The sequence below is a fragment of the Diachasma alloeum genome, unplaced genomic scaffold (genome assembly GCF_001412515.2).
Source record: "Diachasma alloeum isolate Michigan unplaced genomic scaffold, Dall2.0 Dall_scaffold_00794, whole genome shotgun sequence".
In the NCBI taxonomy this organism is placed as follows: domain Eukaryota; kingdom Metazoa; phylum Arthropoda; class Insecta; order Hymenoptera; family Braconidae; genus Diachasma; species Diachasma alloeum.
The window spans coordinates 102760-121073 of record NW_021680924.1 but is presented as its reverse complement, the minus strand read 5'-3'; the positions used below and the strand labels follow the sequence as shown (position 1 = coordinate 121073).

The following is an 18314-nucleotide window of genomic DNA, read 5'->3' as shown; positions in this document are numbered from 1 at the left end:
ACCCCCAATCGACAAGAAAAGTTGAGAGAGATTCATTACCAGCTGAAGATTCACGATAAGAAGAAGAATCGTGAATAATACATATGCAGTTACTACTTTCGTGGATTCTTAAGAATACAAAACAATGTTAATTTGCTATAATTTAAGATTGCATATGGGAGAAATTGACTGCTACACAGTAAGAACTGAATGTCGCTTTATTACTGTAGTTTAATATGAAAAAGAAGTCTATGAAAAAGTTATTAAAAGAGAGATATTTATAGATTATTTAAAAGAGTTTTCTATGACGATGAGGAGACAAAAATCCCAATGTTGCGATTATACAACTTGTTTTTCACTGAATATATATATTTTTTTCTGTTTTTATTTCTTTGAAGATTTAGGAAGAGTGGTATGTTTTAAGAAGCATCCGATACACTTGAAGTGTTCGTTTATTGGATAAATGTGTAGGACTTTTGTAATCTTAAGAACAAGAAAAAAACGTTTGGTCATATGAAATATTATTTTGTTACATTATAGGCGTTTATGTACATCAACTAATGTATGACAGAAACATGACAATAAAAGTTGGTTGAAACATTCAAATTTATATTTCATAATTATATCGTCGCAGCATCTTCTTCCCACAATGAATCATCAATTTTCTCCCACGAAGAATCTCGCATCTTGAGTGCATAGTAAACAGAAACTAGCTTCATAGAACGTTCTACACTCAGACGATTTCGGAGATCAGAATGAATGAATGCCCAATTCGAGAATAGTCGTTCAATCTGCGCGGTTGAACTCGGAATGTTGCAGATTTTCGTTGCCAAACTAGATGACGCTGGGTAATCGATTTCTGCCATGCACCAGAAAGCCTCAGGAGATTTAATGTTTTTTTTAATTAATCGTTCAAAAATTCCTTTCCCCTCTGAGTATTCTCTCAAACCTTCCAACTCGGTAGGATCCTCATTGGCTAGTTCTTCATGCAAAAACTCAGATACTGTCCTATTGAAGAACTCCAAATTAGCGAATTGTCTCCCCCGATATTCTGGATGCAAATAATTTGCTACCAAGGCGATTGGCTGCAGAACCTTATTCAATCTACCTTCCAGAGTTTTATCGATTGAATCACTCTCAGTTGGGATATTCAGTGTCACCCAGAGCTCATCTGCTTCTGCGAGATTGGTTTCAGTCCTTTGGCACTTATTTACCAATTCACAAACAGGATCAAACCGTATTAAACAATCTTGTAATCGTTCTTCGAGTGTAGTATCCTCCAAAAGTTTAGAATTTTCTGATTTCACTGTAATAATCCCTTCCTTCTCTATTCGTCTCATGATGTGCAGGTTTTTCAGACAGCAACGGAATGCATCCCTGTATGAACACCATCTAGTCTCACACGCAAGCATGATTCTCGTTCCATGACGTTTTTTTAATTCTCTCTCCCCTCGAGAACTTTTGAACTCCCTCAATAACTTGTTAATGCATTCAGCGAATTTAGGATCAACGAGAGATTTCAGCAATAAGTTACCACTGTGAGAACTACAGGTGGTATGCCAAACACTCACTAGCTTGCCCATCCGCATCATTGCTGAAGCATTGTCTGATACCACTGAATAAATCTTTACCTTGAATTGTTCTTTTGCCATGACCACAGCTTCATCAATAATATTAGCTAACTCGTCCCCAGTTTTTCTCAGCTCTGTGAAATCCCACGAATTCAAAAAAATACTCCTCTTATCCTTAGTAAAAACAGTGCAAACGACATTTTTGGTGTTGGCTGAGGAATTTTTCCATCCATCTGTTAGTAATACGCCATCTATCTACTTGTTGTATTCTAGTTGTTTAATTACTTTTTGGTGAATTTGATCAAGCAGCTTGGTGAAGAGCTTTTTCCTCGATGGAACTTGGTACAAGGAGTTCAGAGTTTTGATGAATTGCTTGAAAAACTTGGATTCCACTACATTAAAAGGTATATTGCAGCCGAAGAAAAATTCAGCCAAAGCCTCATCAATTACTGAATCTGCAGAACGCTAGAAAAACAACATTATTGATGTTCATTTTTATAATAAATCACGTATTTATTCTACTCGAATGTATTATTTGTACTTACGTTGGGAGTGGATTTTTTACGATGATCATTCATATTGGAGTATTTTTTTATGTTACCCAACTTTCAAATAAATACTTTACGATTCAAAATGTATGTATTATTATTGACACTTATTTATTTATTTATATTATAATGCCATTTTTATAATTGAAACATCAGTTCACATGAATTATTTCGAGTCCACCACTACTCAGGCACAGCTGGTTATAGGTTAGGGAGTTTTATACCAATTGTATACCTTTTTTACCATTTAGAGGTAAATTACCACTTTTATACGATGTACAGGTATAAAACCCAGATTTGCCACGGATGCCCAACCCTGCTGCCGAGTTACCGGGACAGGCAGCTCGCCCAGCCATTAGAATCGACCGTGGCACCCCACCTCTGTTGGGGTCTCACTTATTCTGGCTGCGACTCCTGTCGACTTGACCGACCCCGTTGGGATATCGACACTGCCGCCATCTCCCGGCATTCCCCCTACGGATCTTGTATTATCATTATATACACTCCCATTAATTTCAATCAATTGATAGAAAACAATGTTATAAACAGTGCAAATATAAACTAATAATTCGTCTATCCACTTTTATTGTGTTTTCAGATATCATTTCCCCCTTTTTAGCCCCAGAAAATGACAATCCTAACAGCCACGCACCAGCCACGCAAATACCGTGGCTGTAGCGTGGCTCCTGGATTCCCAGGGGGTCTAAAACCAAATAATTAGTGCAAAAAAATTCATTGTTCATTGTTCATTTGCCCCGCAGATGCTGAAAATTTTAAAAATAGTCCAGGCCCTCCAATTTTTCAGCTGTAGAGAATTTTTTTTTTAAATGTGTACATTAACAATTACGAATTTGTTTTTGGGAATTCGACTCCTACGCAGCTCATTTCGTTTTATTTATTATAAAGATTTGCGCCATTCATGTAAAATAGACAGGAAAATTGTCTTTAAAATATTAAAAATATTTTCTTGATTCTTTCAGAAACATGAATGGTGGAATTTTGTATTTAAAAAATTATGAAATTGGCTGTGTAGAAGTTGAATTTCAAAAAACTAATTCGTAATTGTTATTGCACACATTTTTTCAAATATTTTAAAAACAAAAAACCTCTGTAGGTCAAAAATTGGAGGCCCTGGACTATTTTTAACATTTTAAGCGTCTGCGGGGCAAACGAACAATAAATAATCAATTTTTTTCCACTAATATTTGTTTTTAGATATATATAAACGATTTTCAATGTATGAGACAGTTTATTCCAACAGCCCATCACTTTTAAAACTCACAGTAGTCTCCCCTTAATATGAAAATATAATTTTTTTTGATAGAGTGAAAGGGGAAAAGATTAATGTTACATTATTGCAAAGCAAATGATAAAATATTAATTTTATGAGAAGAGGATGAAAAGAAATATCTCCTTCCATATGAGATAATTACAACTTTTGTTTTTGATCACTAACGTTTCGTGTCCGGAATACTTCCAAAGAAAACTTCTACAAAATGTATTTTCAATCTTATCAAAACGCCTTGTATACGAAATGTCAGAAGTCTTTCTCAGAATCGCAAGTTGTGACTATGTGACTATGTGTCATTCAATCGGGTGTGGCGGTACAGACAAAGTTTACCTGTGAAACCGTACTAGCTAATTTCCAAGCGGTTTATGTTTCGGAAAACCAAATCTCTTGCCTGCGAATGCTCAAATTTTTTGTGGGTGTGGCTCTCACGTACTTTGTTTTGCATGTAATGAAATGTTTTTTGGAAATTTGCTCGTCTGCACTCAAGATCAGTCGAAAGAAGACTTTCAAACAGTCAATATCGAAGTCATCGCTGCGTGAACGTTATTTTTACAGTGAAGTGGAACCGAAATAAGTGAGAATATGCCAGAAATACGACAGATTACCGAAATTACATTAGTGGGTAATGCAATTTCAGAGATTCGCGGAAACCAATTGTCTTCGAATAAGCAGGCTTTACAGTGTCATTTTTATTATACGAGACATACGATACTAAAACTCACGGGTCGTCAGGCTGCGACGTGGGTTGTACGGAAGTGTGCTGTGTTCTAGAAATATGCGGGGATCCCAATTGTGAAGGAATCCCATGCAATTAGCAAAATGGAGAAATTAGTGCAGCAGTACACGACTGTTCTCAAATACGGCTCTAGAAAGCAAAGTCATGTGACAGCACAAGTAAAGGAGATTGACTTCAAATGTATGCTGGACGACTTATTTGATATTGCTCATCAAAAGCAAGTACACGCGATGCGTAACGAAGCAGCTAAGACTTTATCAAGTCTGCATCGAGAGAGGGGGCGGAATGGTTGTTTGGACACAATCATCGATACAGGAAGCTGGGCCATTTAGAATACACAGGATAAAGAAGAAAAAACCGAGGAAGTCGGACAAGGTATGAAAGTTAGATCAGATTTTTTTTCGCATTTTTCGATATGCAATATTTTTTTCTCACGGCTATGAAAATGTTGGAAGAATTTTGAGGCTCGATTTTCTGTTGCCACGGAATGAGGAACCCAAATCCATTCGTAATGTTATTCTATTGTTACCCGATAATTTCAATTCAACGTTCGCTTTCCTATTACAAAGTTATTTTCCGTAGAATCTCCAACAAGCTGGGGGCAGCGAGTATATGATAATGAGCATGTCGCTAAGTGATGTTTTAATATTTTCTTCGCCATCAATAAATTGATGGTTTGCTTCCGAATGGTTTCAGCATTCTAAAATTTTTTCACTTTCGGATATTTTTCCCCATTTTGGCAATTTGGGCTTTTCTCCCCCCCCAACCAGACTCTTTCCAACTTTCTGGATCGTATTTGCTAAAGGTTTGAGCAAAACCTAAGTCAGGGGAAAACCTGACCAGATAAAGTCGTTCCTTCCGAGACTCCTAAATAACTTTCCTAAATTACTTTTAAATCCTTATTTGTTTATAATTACTCTTTACTCCAATTTTGAGTTCCTTTTTCATGATGGGTAAATTGATTGAGTAGTTTTTGAGATATTCAAGAAATTAATTTAGATATAAACTTAAATGTCTCCTAAACTAATAATCCGATTTATCCCATTTTCAGTACGAAACATACCGGTGTAAGGAGGGAACTGTGCCAAATGTCAAATTGATATGTCGATTTTTCAAAAGGTGGCAGTGCTAACAATGATTTTGAGCACTCCCACCGAAAAACCGAAAAATGGAAATATCTCGAAAGCTTCGCATAAACGGGTATGCATATTTTAATTGATTGCGATAGAAGACATCGAGACGAATATTTTGAAAAAAAAATTGAATTCGGTCGAGTAGTTTGTGAGATCTTTGCAGAAAACGATTTAGAAACTAATGGCGATTTGTCAAAAACAGCCAGATTGATTGGGCTAAAAATGGGCAGAGAGTTAGTTCCTATCAAAACCTATAATCTGACAAAATTTCAGATTTCTTGGAATCATTTTAGTCCTTCAACTCTTTAATTGTCTAAAAGTTGGCCACCAAGTGGACAACCGCACATACGCACAAGGCGGTCGAACTTCGTATTTTTACGTTTCAAATCACTCTACATCATTTCCAAGCAAATGTAGAGAATCTAAAAATAGAACACTTTGAATGCTTCCATTCGGAAGCATTGATATAGGACAAATGTGGAAAAACGGGAAAAATCTCTCAAATTTTTCATCTTCAAAATTTCATCCTTCACGCGAGCGTTCACTCTTTTTTTTTATTTGAATGTTTTAGATGAATCATCCATTATAGCTGCAAATTATGGCAACTATATTTTTTATGAGTATGAAGACCTCTACGAAGTATTGGAGGAGTTCGAAGATAATGAAAAAATAGACAGTGATTTTGAAGTAACTCTAGCGCCCTCGAAACCCCAGGAACTCAAAATTATGAGCACAGATATCACTGCGATTCTGGAAAGAGCCAAGCTTAGTGATCGTATGGGCGCACGGGTGTTAGCAGCAATCCTAATGGCACTCGGAATAACATTAGAAGATGTTCGTTTGAGTCACGAAACTCTTCGTCGCAATCGGCGGATACACCGCAAGTCTTTGAATGATCAAATTCGAGATAATTTCAAAAACAAACAATCCCAAATTCTGACCGTTCACTGGGATGGTAAACAACTATCTGCACCTGAAATTAGACATAAAAAAATCGATCGACTTCCAATTCTAGTGACTAGCCATGACTGGAGTCAATTGCTCGGTGTTCCCCGACTTGAGAAACGAACCGGCGAATTTCAGGCAAAGGCCACTCACAATTGTTTGCAAGAATGGGATATCAGTAGTTAAGTAATGCCGGTTCTGGCGCAACGTTTTTGGCGTCGACCTGGTCGTTGGGGCCCAGTAGGGGGGTCAGATGAAAGTGGGTGGGTGGGTGGTTGATTAATTTGTGGGGTCGCGGTTTAATTCGCGGTTTTATTCGCGGGGTCGCGATTTAATTCGCGGGGTCGCGATTTAATTCGCGGTTTGATTGGCGGTTTGATTAATTAATTCACGGTTTTTCCCTCGAAATGACGAAAGGGTTGATTAATTCGTGGTTTGATTCGCGGTTTGTTTAATTAATTCGCGGTTTTTCCCGCGAAGTGACGAAAGGATTAATTAATTCGCGGTTTGATTCGCGGTTTGATTGATTGATTCGCGATGTTTCCCTCGACGTGACGATAGGGTTAATTAATTCGCGGTTTGATTCGCGGTTTGATTAATTAATTCGCAATTTTTTCCATCGAAGTGATGAAAGGGTTAATTAATTCGCGGTTTAATTCGCGGTTTAATTCGCGTGGTTGCAGTTTAATTCGCGGTTTAATTAATTAATTCGCGATTATTTCCGTCAAAGTGATGAAAGGGTTATTTAATTCGCTGGTTAATCAATTTAATTCGCGGTTTTGCGTTACAAAGGACCTCGGTGGAACTAGTCAATCCACCCCGCGAGGGGTTGAGTGAAGGGGTTAATTATTTCGCAACTGTAGAAATCATAGAAGGGGCTCCTCTTCTTCTTCAAACATTGACACCTGGCTCCACTTGACATGTCTGAACTTGAGTTTTCCGGTACGTTCTCGTTTGCCGCCCCCCCCCCTTCGTATGAAATTGTTGTTGATAACGATATCAATATGTAAATATTTATTTTAAAAAACATTTTCCTGTCACATGTCTGAACTTGAGTTTTCCGGTACTTTCCTGTTTGCCGCGCCCATTCGTGGGAAATCATTGTTAATAATGATATCAATATATAAATATTTATTTTAAAAATAAGGGGAGGGGTGGAGCATGTATATCTGCAAAGAATTTTTGCCTGAACTTAAGATTATCAGTCCTTTGATGATTACCGCTCGTAGAAACAAACGTTATTAATAATAATGTAAAAAATTATTTATTGAAAAAAGAAAGGTTTAAGAGTGGGGGATTTATGTATATAAACGAAAAAATTCCCGCACATATCATCAGTTCATCTTGTCACTCTCCATGAAGGACAGCTTCAAACGACGGGAATTAAAGAAACGTTTAGACCTTCTCTTGAAAAACATTCAAAAAGTGAAACAAGTTATACAGTACCGAAGTGACATCAAAGTACTCTGCCCCAATCTGCAGAAGACTCGAATTTAAGCTTAATTATCATACCCACGTGAAAACAAAAAAAAATCATCATGGATTTCAACAAAATCAACATTGTGGCGCAAATGAAAAATCTTCCTCTTATCAAACTGGCGGATCTGGAAGCTGGAGCATTTTATATCATCACTGCAGCTCGCAAAGTGGAGACAAAGTATGGAGTTGGTGTTATTCTTCATCTCTCAGATACTCACACAGTTTTCGTGAATACTCGACTGGCCAAGTATTTCGCTGAAAATCCCAAGATGTTCGAGAATTTCCAACAACATATTGAGAAGGGCTCACCAACGTTGGAATATCTTGGTGGGAAATACAACAATCTTCGCCTACATCCTGATTCAAACGTGAAAGTTGAAAATAAAGCAGATGAAGCAGATTTCAATGTGATGAATACTATTGCAGAGTTCAAAGAACTTCTCTTAGTGAAAATATCTGAATTGAAACGCAACTATTTATACACCATCACAGCTGCCTCCAAAGTCAAAACCAAGCATGGAATGAGTGTGATCCTCCATTTGAATAATGCTTATTCAGTTTTCCTCAACCGAAGGATATCAAAATTTTTCATTGATAATCCTAAAGAATTTGAAGATTTGCTGAATGAAATCAAGAAAGGCACACCAAAGTTGGAGTATTTGGGTGGTGAATACAACGAAATCAAATTCCATGCAGAGGATGAGGAAATTGTTGCTTAACTTACAAATTAAATAGAACAATATTTTCATTTTTTTTTTTTTTTTGATAATTTTTTTTTTCACACAATGATTTTTTATGATTATAACTAATGTAATAGTATCTAAGAAGAACATGAATAAATATAATAATTAAACATATTTTGTTGTTTTTCCTTAAGAATTATTACATTTAACACAATCCCTTATCATAGGTGGTGGTCCATCAAAAGTATCACCCTCGACAGTCTGATAATGCTCCAAACAACGTCTACATCTTTTGATGTGCCAATCAGCTCTCATAGCATCAGTCAACTTGTCCCAACACTGATCAACATGGCATGCAGCGATGAAACTTATAAATGAATGTGGCAGATATGCAATATCTTCACAATCCATCAAATTTAAATTGTTCAATTTGAAGTAAATATTGACGGATCGATCTACTGATCGTACTATTCTTTTCTTCATCATCCAGTTTTTGAGTAGCTCTACATTTTTCAAGGCACATGCCTTGTTGTCGTCTCTATAACTATGGAATGGACAAGTACGAGATGGTAAATCTTTGAAATTGGCTAGTGATGGGCAATCATCGAAAATTTCTTCAATATTAACTACTAGCGGTGCTAATACAGGACCAGAAATTTTTTTCAACCACTCTTTTTTCTCCTCCCCTTTCACATAAATTCTACCAATATTTTCCCACTTTTGCACTAATTGTCCAACTTGCTCGTATGATCTATTCCCATAGTTCCAGGGTAATCCATGATGATGACGCTCAAGCCACAAAGCTACCCTCCTATACTTCGCTGATAAACTGGAGAATCTCCATGGGGGCTTGAAAAACCAAACGTTAGGGTATCCTACACCAGAATCCAAAACTGTGTATCCGAATTCTTTCACGATGAACTCGTTGGAGAGCGTTTGGAAACCTTGTACGTCCACGAGCACCTCCATCGCAACTGATGAAATATTTCTATCGTGATGAGAATTTATACCCCTCTCGCCCCTCCTCCTCTTTAGATTACTTTTCTTACTCCTCCGCTTATCGGGTTGTAATGTACTACTCGATCGTGCAAAATGAGACAATAAGCAGCTGTTTCCGGAGAAAAACTTATTTTTGTTTCAAACTCCAGGCGGACATCCACAGGTCCAAATTTCAAGGATTCATTTTGTTTAGAGCAATCGATGACTACCAGGGGTGTAATCGCTGCAAATTGTGCTTTTGTCAATAATGGATTATTCGCTTGTTGATCATAATATGATGATTGAAAGTTTGAATACATGTCATATAGTATCGAATACTGATTTTTAGTCATGTCTACATCCAAATTTCCATATGGATAACGTTGGGAATTTAGGAATAATTTCACATCGATGATACTACAATGATCAAAATTGCTAGCATTTTTCTTATTTCTATTTTTTCGATCTGTTTGGAAGCCTAGAATGACATAACGTGGTTTCTCAAGCTGAGTTGCGGTTTTCACCGTCCACACGTGTTTTGTTGTCGCTGGAAGCATTGGATACTCATATAATTCCCATGATCTGAAGCTCATCGATATTGCGGGATCTTTCTGGATGAAATTGAGCAACTCAATCTTCTTAGTATCCGATAATGACACATATGGAACCATCCACTCAATTCTCATAAAATTGATCTTCACATCTTCTTTGGCGGTTTGAATCAAAGCATTGTTATCATGGCGAGCTCTGACTAGAACCAACTCATGTTTCACATTGACCATGATTTTCCGATAATCTTCAGCAAATCCCAGCAACATGCCCAATGGGATGGAGATGTCAAAGCAACCATTGCCATCAGTTAAACTCAATTTCTCTTGCACACCCAACCATCCGGCATTTTCCATTGAGATACTTTGATTTGGTGTTAATGACACGAGATTTTTCATGAGAGTAGTAATCCCCACGTTCTTCACTTTATCAATTTCAATAGCATTAATTTCATAGCGGATCTCTTGGAATAGATGACAAATGGCGTTATTCACGAAGCTTGTAGTTGTAGAGATGGCATTGTCCGATTTGAGCAATTTACCCGTGATGTGCAAGTAACTTTTACTTGGTAAAATACAAAGATCTTGATTTTGTACAGTGATGCGAATTTCATCGCTATTATCCAGTGCCGTCGAGGTATATGGCTGATGTGCATGGATCTCATAGTGAGCGATGGAATCTTCAAACACCGGGGGGAGTTTGATATTCAGGCTTTCCTCCATGGTATACAACAGGCGAATAAGATTTTTACTTGACAAAAACGTTTTTTCCACTTTTTCTTACGGCCAGACCGAGACTCTTGAGAAACTTCACGTTCTGAGGTGTTAACCCCTTGAAACCAGCATGCGAAGTGATTGAAGCGAGGCATGATTGGGGGCTTTTATAGGAGTAGCCAATCTTACGATTATATACTATGCCCATGATTATACAATAGATTTGATGTGTAGCCTGATGGTAATTGTTTCGCCTCTAAAATTCACCAAGTCCCCGTCTTGATCAACGATTCGGAGTTGTAAATCGGTTATCGTTTTTACAGACACTGGTAAATAAATAACTTGCGATGGTACTTCGACAATTTTATACCCAGGGGGCACCACAGGAAAAAATTCATGAATTGTATGAACTTTATCACTGTTGTTGTATGCTCCAGTGGTGATATTACATTCAACTCGTAGAGCGTTCACTTTGAGAATGGCTACAGGCTGATCAGACTGATGAGTTTTATGGGCCTCTAAAACCCTAGGGGTGAAACCAAGGAGACGACCGATCGAATTTGCAGGCCTCAAGTCCAAATCCTTATTGCATGACACTTCACTCCGTAACGTGTTATTGTTACTTCTGATTTTTATATCAATATTATCCTTTTCCACACTTCTTACAATAAATTTTGAGATATCATCGATCTCGTAACTTCCCGTCGGAATGGTGAGGATTGTATCACCTATGTGCAATTTATTATTGCTCGTATCAACGTTTGGAATGGAATTAAAAGTTAAAAATTCCACGAGTCCAAGAACATAATTCTTCTGAGGAGAAAGTTCGATTGGTGGAAAATATTGCACCTCCAACACGGATGATACCCCTGAGATTGTCAATGTGAATGAATCACCCATGATTTCTGAACATCGACTAAGTAAAAGTCATCAACGTTTGCTCTTATATAGGCATCCATTGAGAAATGCCAAACATAAATGTCCACAATTAAAGGTATTCCAGTTCTGGAAACGTTCGTGATTATATTTTATGCTACCAACTCCAAGGTAATTGAAGAGTTCTGTAGGAGGTTGCAGGTTCCCGAAGCTATCGAAATAGGTAACATCGTTCCCCACTTTCTTGTAGGCAACCCAATGAGTTCCAGGACCCTTCTTGTCATCCAAATTGATGATGGCTGACTCATTTTTCAATGGACCATTTTTCGGTAGATCATTGCGCATGAAAACACCACGGAAATGGGGAATTTCCATGAGTTTTGCATACTTTCCAATATCCCCGTCAGTCAGAGCCCTGCGTGGTAGCATCTTTAATAGTTTTTTGGCTTCAAATACAAGCCCATTCCCTTTTTATAAGGTTTAAGATGTAAACCTCTGCCGAGTGCGATAGCCTCCATAGTTTCATTATGTCTCTTATTTTCGGCGAGTTGTTGTTTGGCGGCTTTGGCACTATTCACAGCTTTAGCAATTCCAGCAGCTCCTCCAGCTAATGCCCCCGTGGCACTCAATCCGGCAAATAATGGCACGAGAAATGGTAAGATTCCCCCAATTTTTGATGGAACAGGAATAACTCGTGGAATAGTAACTCTACTTCTCCCTCCAACCTGTTTGATGGCTACTCTTGCACCACTGAGTGCTGTTCTAATAGCATCATGTGACCCATTATTCAATTTGATTGACTTCTTGGCAGCTCTGATGATTGCCCCAATTGTGACTCGCTTTTTAGGTTTCACTCTCCTCTTCTTCTTCTTAGCCACACGTTTTTTTACTCCCATACCTGATTTTTTTCTAGTCTTCATGTCAATGCCTGATTTTTGCACGCCCGTGCCTGATTTTTTCACACCCATGCCTAATTTTGTTTTAGCTTTCATAGCGTTTGTTACCAATAAAGCGGCTGCCTTTTCCCCCACACTGGCATCTGATGCTGAAACGCGTTGCCAGGCTTGCTCTGCAAGTACTTTATCAGCTTCGTGTCGTGCTGAAATATTCTGACGATTTTTTGAGTAGGCAATGTCATGCGCCTTACAAGCAGCATCGAGTGGATTAATCCCAGGATCTCCTCGAGCTAATCTTTTCGTTAATTTCGTGCCTGGTCCACAGTACTGGTAGCCTGGCAAATGCAATTCAACGGGAAGATTGTTGATGACGTTGTTCAACAATCCTTTCCCCTTTTTGCTAGCGCGCGATCTGTGCACAATCATGTCTGAAGCGGAACTGACTAATTTTTGCTATAAAACAATCAATTTATAGGTTTCTGCCGCAGTTGTCATAAAGATGGAGTTCAGTACACATCTCAGCGGTTTACCCGTCATTAATTTCGATTCAGTAACTGTGAAAGATACCAATAAACCGAAACGTCACGGCCAATTGCTACCAAATACGATTCGCGCGGTTTTCTGTGGTCCATCAAATTGTGGGAAAACTAATGCCCTACTGAGTCTCATAATTCATCCTAATGGTCTCAGGTTTTCGAATATTTATGTGTATTCAAAGTTCCTCAATCAACCCAAATATCAATTTTTACAAAGTTTACTGGAACCTCTTGATGACATGAAGTATTATCCATTCTCAGACAATGAGGAAGTTGTCTCGGTAGATAATGCAAAAGAGCATTCACTGTTCATATTCGACGATGTGGCATGCGAGAAACAAAATAATATCAAGGCATATTTTTGTATGGGGAGACATAAAAATGTTGACAGTTTTTATTTGTGTCAGTCATACGCTCGCATCCCAAAACATTTGGTGCGTGACAATGTCAATTTTCTCGTATTATTTAAACAGGATGAAATGAATTTGAGACATATTTATAACGATCATGTGAACACAGATATGTCATTCGAGAAATTCAAAGAATTGTGCTCAGCCTGTTGGAAAGACAATTATACTTTTCTAGTTATTGATAAAGATAGTGACGTTGATGGGGGTCGATATAGGAAAAATTTCGATTGTTTCATTCGAATAAATAACAGTTGTGGGAGGAAGAAGTAAACAGTTGTGAGATAGATTCCAGCGAGTCAACATGCCTCCCCACAAGGGTGAATTGTCCAAACAACAAGAGCTTTTACGTCAAATTTCCAATGCACGAAAATCTATTCAACGAAAACATAACCTGTTGAAATTAGGCAGAGATAATGTTGATGAAGCAATGAATGAAGTTCTCAAACCCATTGTGAGACCGCTTCAGGAATTAGCCGCTCGAAATGCGAAATCATTCGATGACAGTAGACAAAAAATTGAATTGACTGATGATAGAAAGCAATCCATTGATTACAAGAATCAACGAAAACTCAGATATAGGAGTACCCCAAAGCAGATGTTGTCGCGTAGAGATGCCTCTGAAGACAGTTATGGGACTACAGCTGACGATTCTTCATTTGATTACACTTTGAATGAGACTATCATTCCATCCTTGGGAAATTCACATGATGCTACTATACTTCCAACCATTGGCAGCTCACGCATTCTGAGTAAAAGTTCAAAGACCAGCACTGAAGAGATAGAGACAGAAGAAGATGCCAACACTCTTGCGGGGAAATATTTGGCACAAATCAACACAACAAAATGGGACAAGGCTTATGGTGTTCGCAAACTTACACATAATTTTATGATTGGAGACTCTCCCATATTTTTTGAGGATGAATTTATTAAAGTAAAAACCATGAAATACGCTTGTACTGAGGGATTATTGGAGCTTCTTTTCATGAAAAATCCTGATAACACTCTAATTAGTGAGAGTGATATTGATGCATATAAGAATATCATACTTGCAACTAATGGGCATCAAAAAAATTATAAATCTCGCGGAGGCATCCGAGAGCTGAATGGTGAGAAATATGATAAATATATTTCACATTTTGCTGGATCAAAGTACTCTGGCATGGGGCTTTTACCTACTTTCATGAGAGCTCAGCGACTCAGCAGAGTGGACTACATTTATTGGGATGATCCAAATGAACTTGTGGACCGTCTTCGATTACTAGTGGCATCACAAAGAGCTGGAAATCCTAGTCATGATAACGAAATTATATCAATTATTGAAGAACTTCGCGAGGCGGGGATTATATATTAGAGTATGCACATTGCCATCTGTTGTCATTTGCGAAATGAGTGTTGACGTGTTTGGTCGCCACTTGACGTCTGATAGTGGCTGCCACAATCGAGGCCCACCTGGCGTTGGTTATAAACTAACTGCAGATGGTAATTATAATCTTCAGGATAAAAGGCTGAGTAATGTTGCAACACCAGTGGACCCGCACGATGCTGTAACTCTAGAGACTCTAAATATAAAAATTAACGAATTGCAAATTGATATAAAACGCAAGTGTGCAGATATTAATAAAAGAATTGGTAGATTAATGAGACTAGTGGAAAGAATACCGAGCGACCCCAAAAATGTCGGAGAATAAATTGGATGTTGTGACAGAATTACATCGTCCAGCACGAAGAAATTATCCTCGGCGACGAGTCAACATTCGTGATCTGGATGAAACATGGCAGGCAGATTTGGTGGATATGACGGCTTACGCGAAAAGCAATAATGGAAATAGATTTTTACTGACTGTAATCGATATTTTTTCCAAGTATGCGTGGGCTGAGCCGATAAAAAGAAAAAATGCTCAGGATGTGACGAGAGCTATGAGTTCCATTCTCCAACGGGGGCGTGTGCCGAAACATTTGCATGTTGATGGTGGGAAAGAATTCTACAATTCTGAATTTCACGGATTAATGAAAGAATATAATATCAATTTATATTCCACATTCAGTAATTTGAAGGCGTCCATATGTGAACGATTCAATCGAACATTGAAGAGTAAAATGTGGCTACAGTTCAGTTTGCGTGGAAATTACAAGTGGATTGATATGTTACCGGAGCTCATACGTGAATATAACCATAGAAAACATCGAACTATTGGTATGAGGCCTGCTGATGTAACAACAGAAAATGCAAAAAAATTACGCCTTATTTACGCCGACTTTCGTGTGAACAGTAGAAGACCGAAATTTCGCGTGGGTGATAAAGTTCGTATAAGCAAAGCAAAACATGTTTTTGAGAAAGGATATACCCCCAATTGGACTACTGAAATATTCACTATTCGAGAAATTAATAACACCAATCCGATCACATATAAGCTAAAGGATTATAAAAATGAATTAATTAGTGGCAGTTTCTATGAGGAAGAATTACTGAAGACGAAACATCCAGATGTATATCTCGTAGAAAAAGTCTTGAAAAAAAATGGAAACCGACATTATGTTAAATGGCTGGAAATCGATAGTAGTCGTAACAGTTGGATAAATATTGAACAATAAAAAAAAATGGAGGTGGGGGGTAGCGAGAACTATATCAGCCTCCACTCATCTTTAAAATCATCAGTTCAGTGTGTTTGTTGAGCTAGACAACATGATCGTGAAGGTTATTGTGTTACAAGTCCTCGCGGTGACACTCTGTCAGGCTGTGGATTTCCTGAACACGGGAATTCATAGTCAAAGCGGGTTGCATTATGAAGTGGCAGGCAGAGTGCGTTTCACCACTGCAGAGTGGCGTCTTGCAGCTTATATTGACTTGAGAAAATTCATTTCTCAAAGACCATTTGTGACACGAGAAATGCTGGAAAACATGAATCAAACATGTAAATACTGTGACGATTCTTCAAGCGGAAAATCTGTTGATGAAAGAGGAGAATGTGGAAAAATATATCAATCAATTCCTCTTTTTCATGAATGAATCAATGAGTGATAAGAAATATGTACCCTCAGGATTTCTGGGGATAATTTCAGAGACATTTTTCCATTCCTTGAATGAAACTCAACACGATTATGGTCGGATAATGAATAAAACAGTTGATAATTCTCGACCACATATAATTCAAACAGGATTGCATCATCTGCATGATGAACTCGATGAAATGAAAAATCGAACAGCAGCAAGTCTCACAGCTCTTCATGATGCTATCAAGTTAATTGAGGACTTGGCCAAGAACGGAACTTTTTATGGACAACCGTATCATACTATGATGAATCGAATGAGGGATTGGTCTGATCATTTGATAATGGAGTTGGATAATTATCAATATACTTTGCAGACAATCATCGACGCTGTATATTTAGCGAAGGCGGGTGTGATTCACCCAGAATTATTTACATACGAGATACTTGAGAATGCTGTCAATCATTTTATTACAACAAATCAGGACCGATCATTGGTTTTTCCTCTGTCGAGTGAACAATTGCACTCCGAGAAATTAATGAAAATTTCCAAGACAAATGTTGGTTTTGAGGAGGGAAAATTAATAGTGGTATTGGACATTCCTCTTTTAAAGTCAGCGGTTTACTACCTGTACAAAATGTATCCATATCCTACGGCTCAAGTGTTCGGCCACCGCCAAGGGTTAGCGTACATTCAACCTAGGGGTGACTACCTGCTGCTTAGTCAATATCATTATACCCTAGCACGCTCCGAGGACATTGCCAGATGCCTGTCTGTGGATAATCATCAGTATATTTGTAAACTAAAGTATCCATTCTACGATGCCACTTATGAACCGATTTGTGAGGCTGCAATGTTTATGACTGGAAGAAAACTGTCCCCACTTGCTAATTGTAGTATCAAACTGAGTTCCACCTTTGCGTCATATTGGAAGCAAACAGAAAAGGGCTGGCTATACTCAGTGCCCGAGAGAGAGGAGGTGAATTTTTCATGTGGAGGAGAGTGGAGAGATGCAATAAATATCTCAGGCACAGGAATTCTTCAAGTTAAGACAGGATGTGAGTCTTATACATCATATGCAACGATGATTGGCTATCAACGATTTGTAGAAATATCAGCGGAATATATCACTGCTAGAAATCTCAATGTTACTCAGATGGTGCAAAAATACGTTGAATTACTCCTACAATATTATGTACAGCTAGATGAGTTTTTATATGAGTGTGAAAAAGATGAGCAATCATCCGTCACAATATTATTTTTTGCAGCAGCAGCAGTGGGAATGTTTTTTCTTTAGCTTATAGCATTGGTATTGTTGTTGTTCCGAGTAACAAAAGAAGATGAAACTGGAAGATGAAACTGGNAACGATGATTGGCTATCAACGATTTGTAGAAATATCAGCGGAATATATCACTGCTAGAAATCTCAATGTTACTCAGATGGTGCAAAAATACGTTGAATTACTCCTACAATATTATGTACAGCTAGATGAGTTTTTATATGAGTGTGAAAAAGATGAGCAATCATCCGTCACAATATTATTTTTTGCAGCAGCAGCAGTGGGAATGTTTTTTCTTTAGCTTATAGCATTGGTATTGTTGTTGTTCCGAGTAACAAAAGAAGATGAAACTGGTTTTTTTACAAATTATTTACAATATTATTATTCTTAAAACCATAAGGCAAAGTATCTGTCGTATTTGGCAGGAGAATGCGCTTATCATCATGCCAACTCAGAGCTAGTTTAGTTTGATTGATCGTGAACACATCGTGTTTGATTGATCTTATCATATTCTGTGACATCCAAACATTTTTATGTTGGTTCAAACAGGCGTTATAGTCTTCAAATGTAATACGTTTCAATGCTGACTTTTTCACTCCTTTGGCCCGCGATTTTTCTCGATCTTCACCAGACACTTTAAAACTATACGTTTTTGCTCGGAGCCCCACGATCTGAGTCATAATCTTGCCATGATTTTCGTCTTTCATTACACCTAATTTCTT

At 37.9% G+C, this 18314-nt stretch overlaps 1 protein-coding gene across 1 annotated transcript; it reads right to left on the bottom strand.

Moving 5' to 3' along the window:
* Positions 1-514: 514 nt before the first annotated feature.
* LOC107044750 lies at positions 515-2270 on the bottom strand. The gene is given in 2 exon segments (XM_015266771.1): positions 515-2015; positions 2096-2270. Coding segments are annotated over 2 exon segments (1449 nt in total). The 5' UTR covers positions 2129-2270; the 3' UTR covers positions 515-599.
* Positions 2271-18314: the final 16044 nt, after the last annotated feature.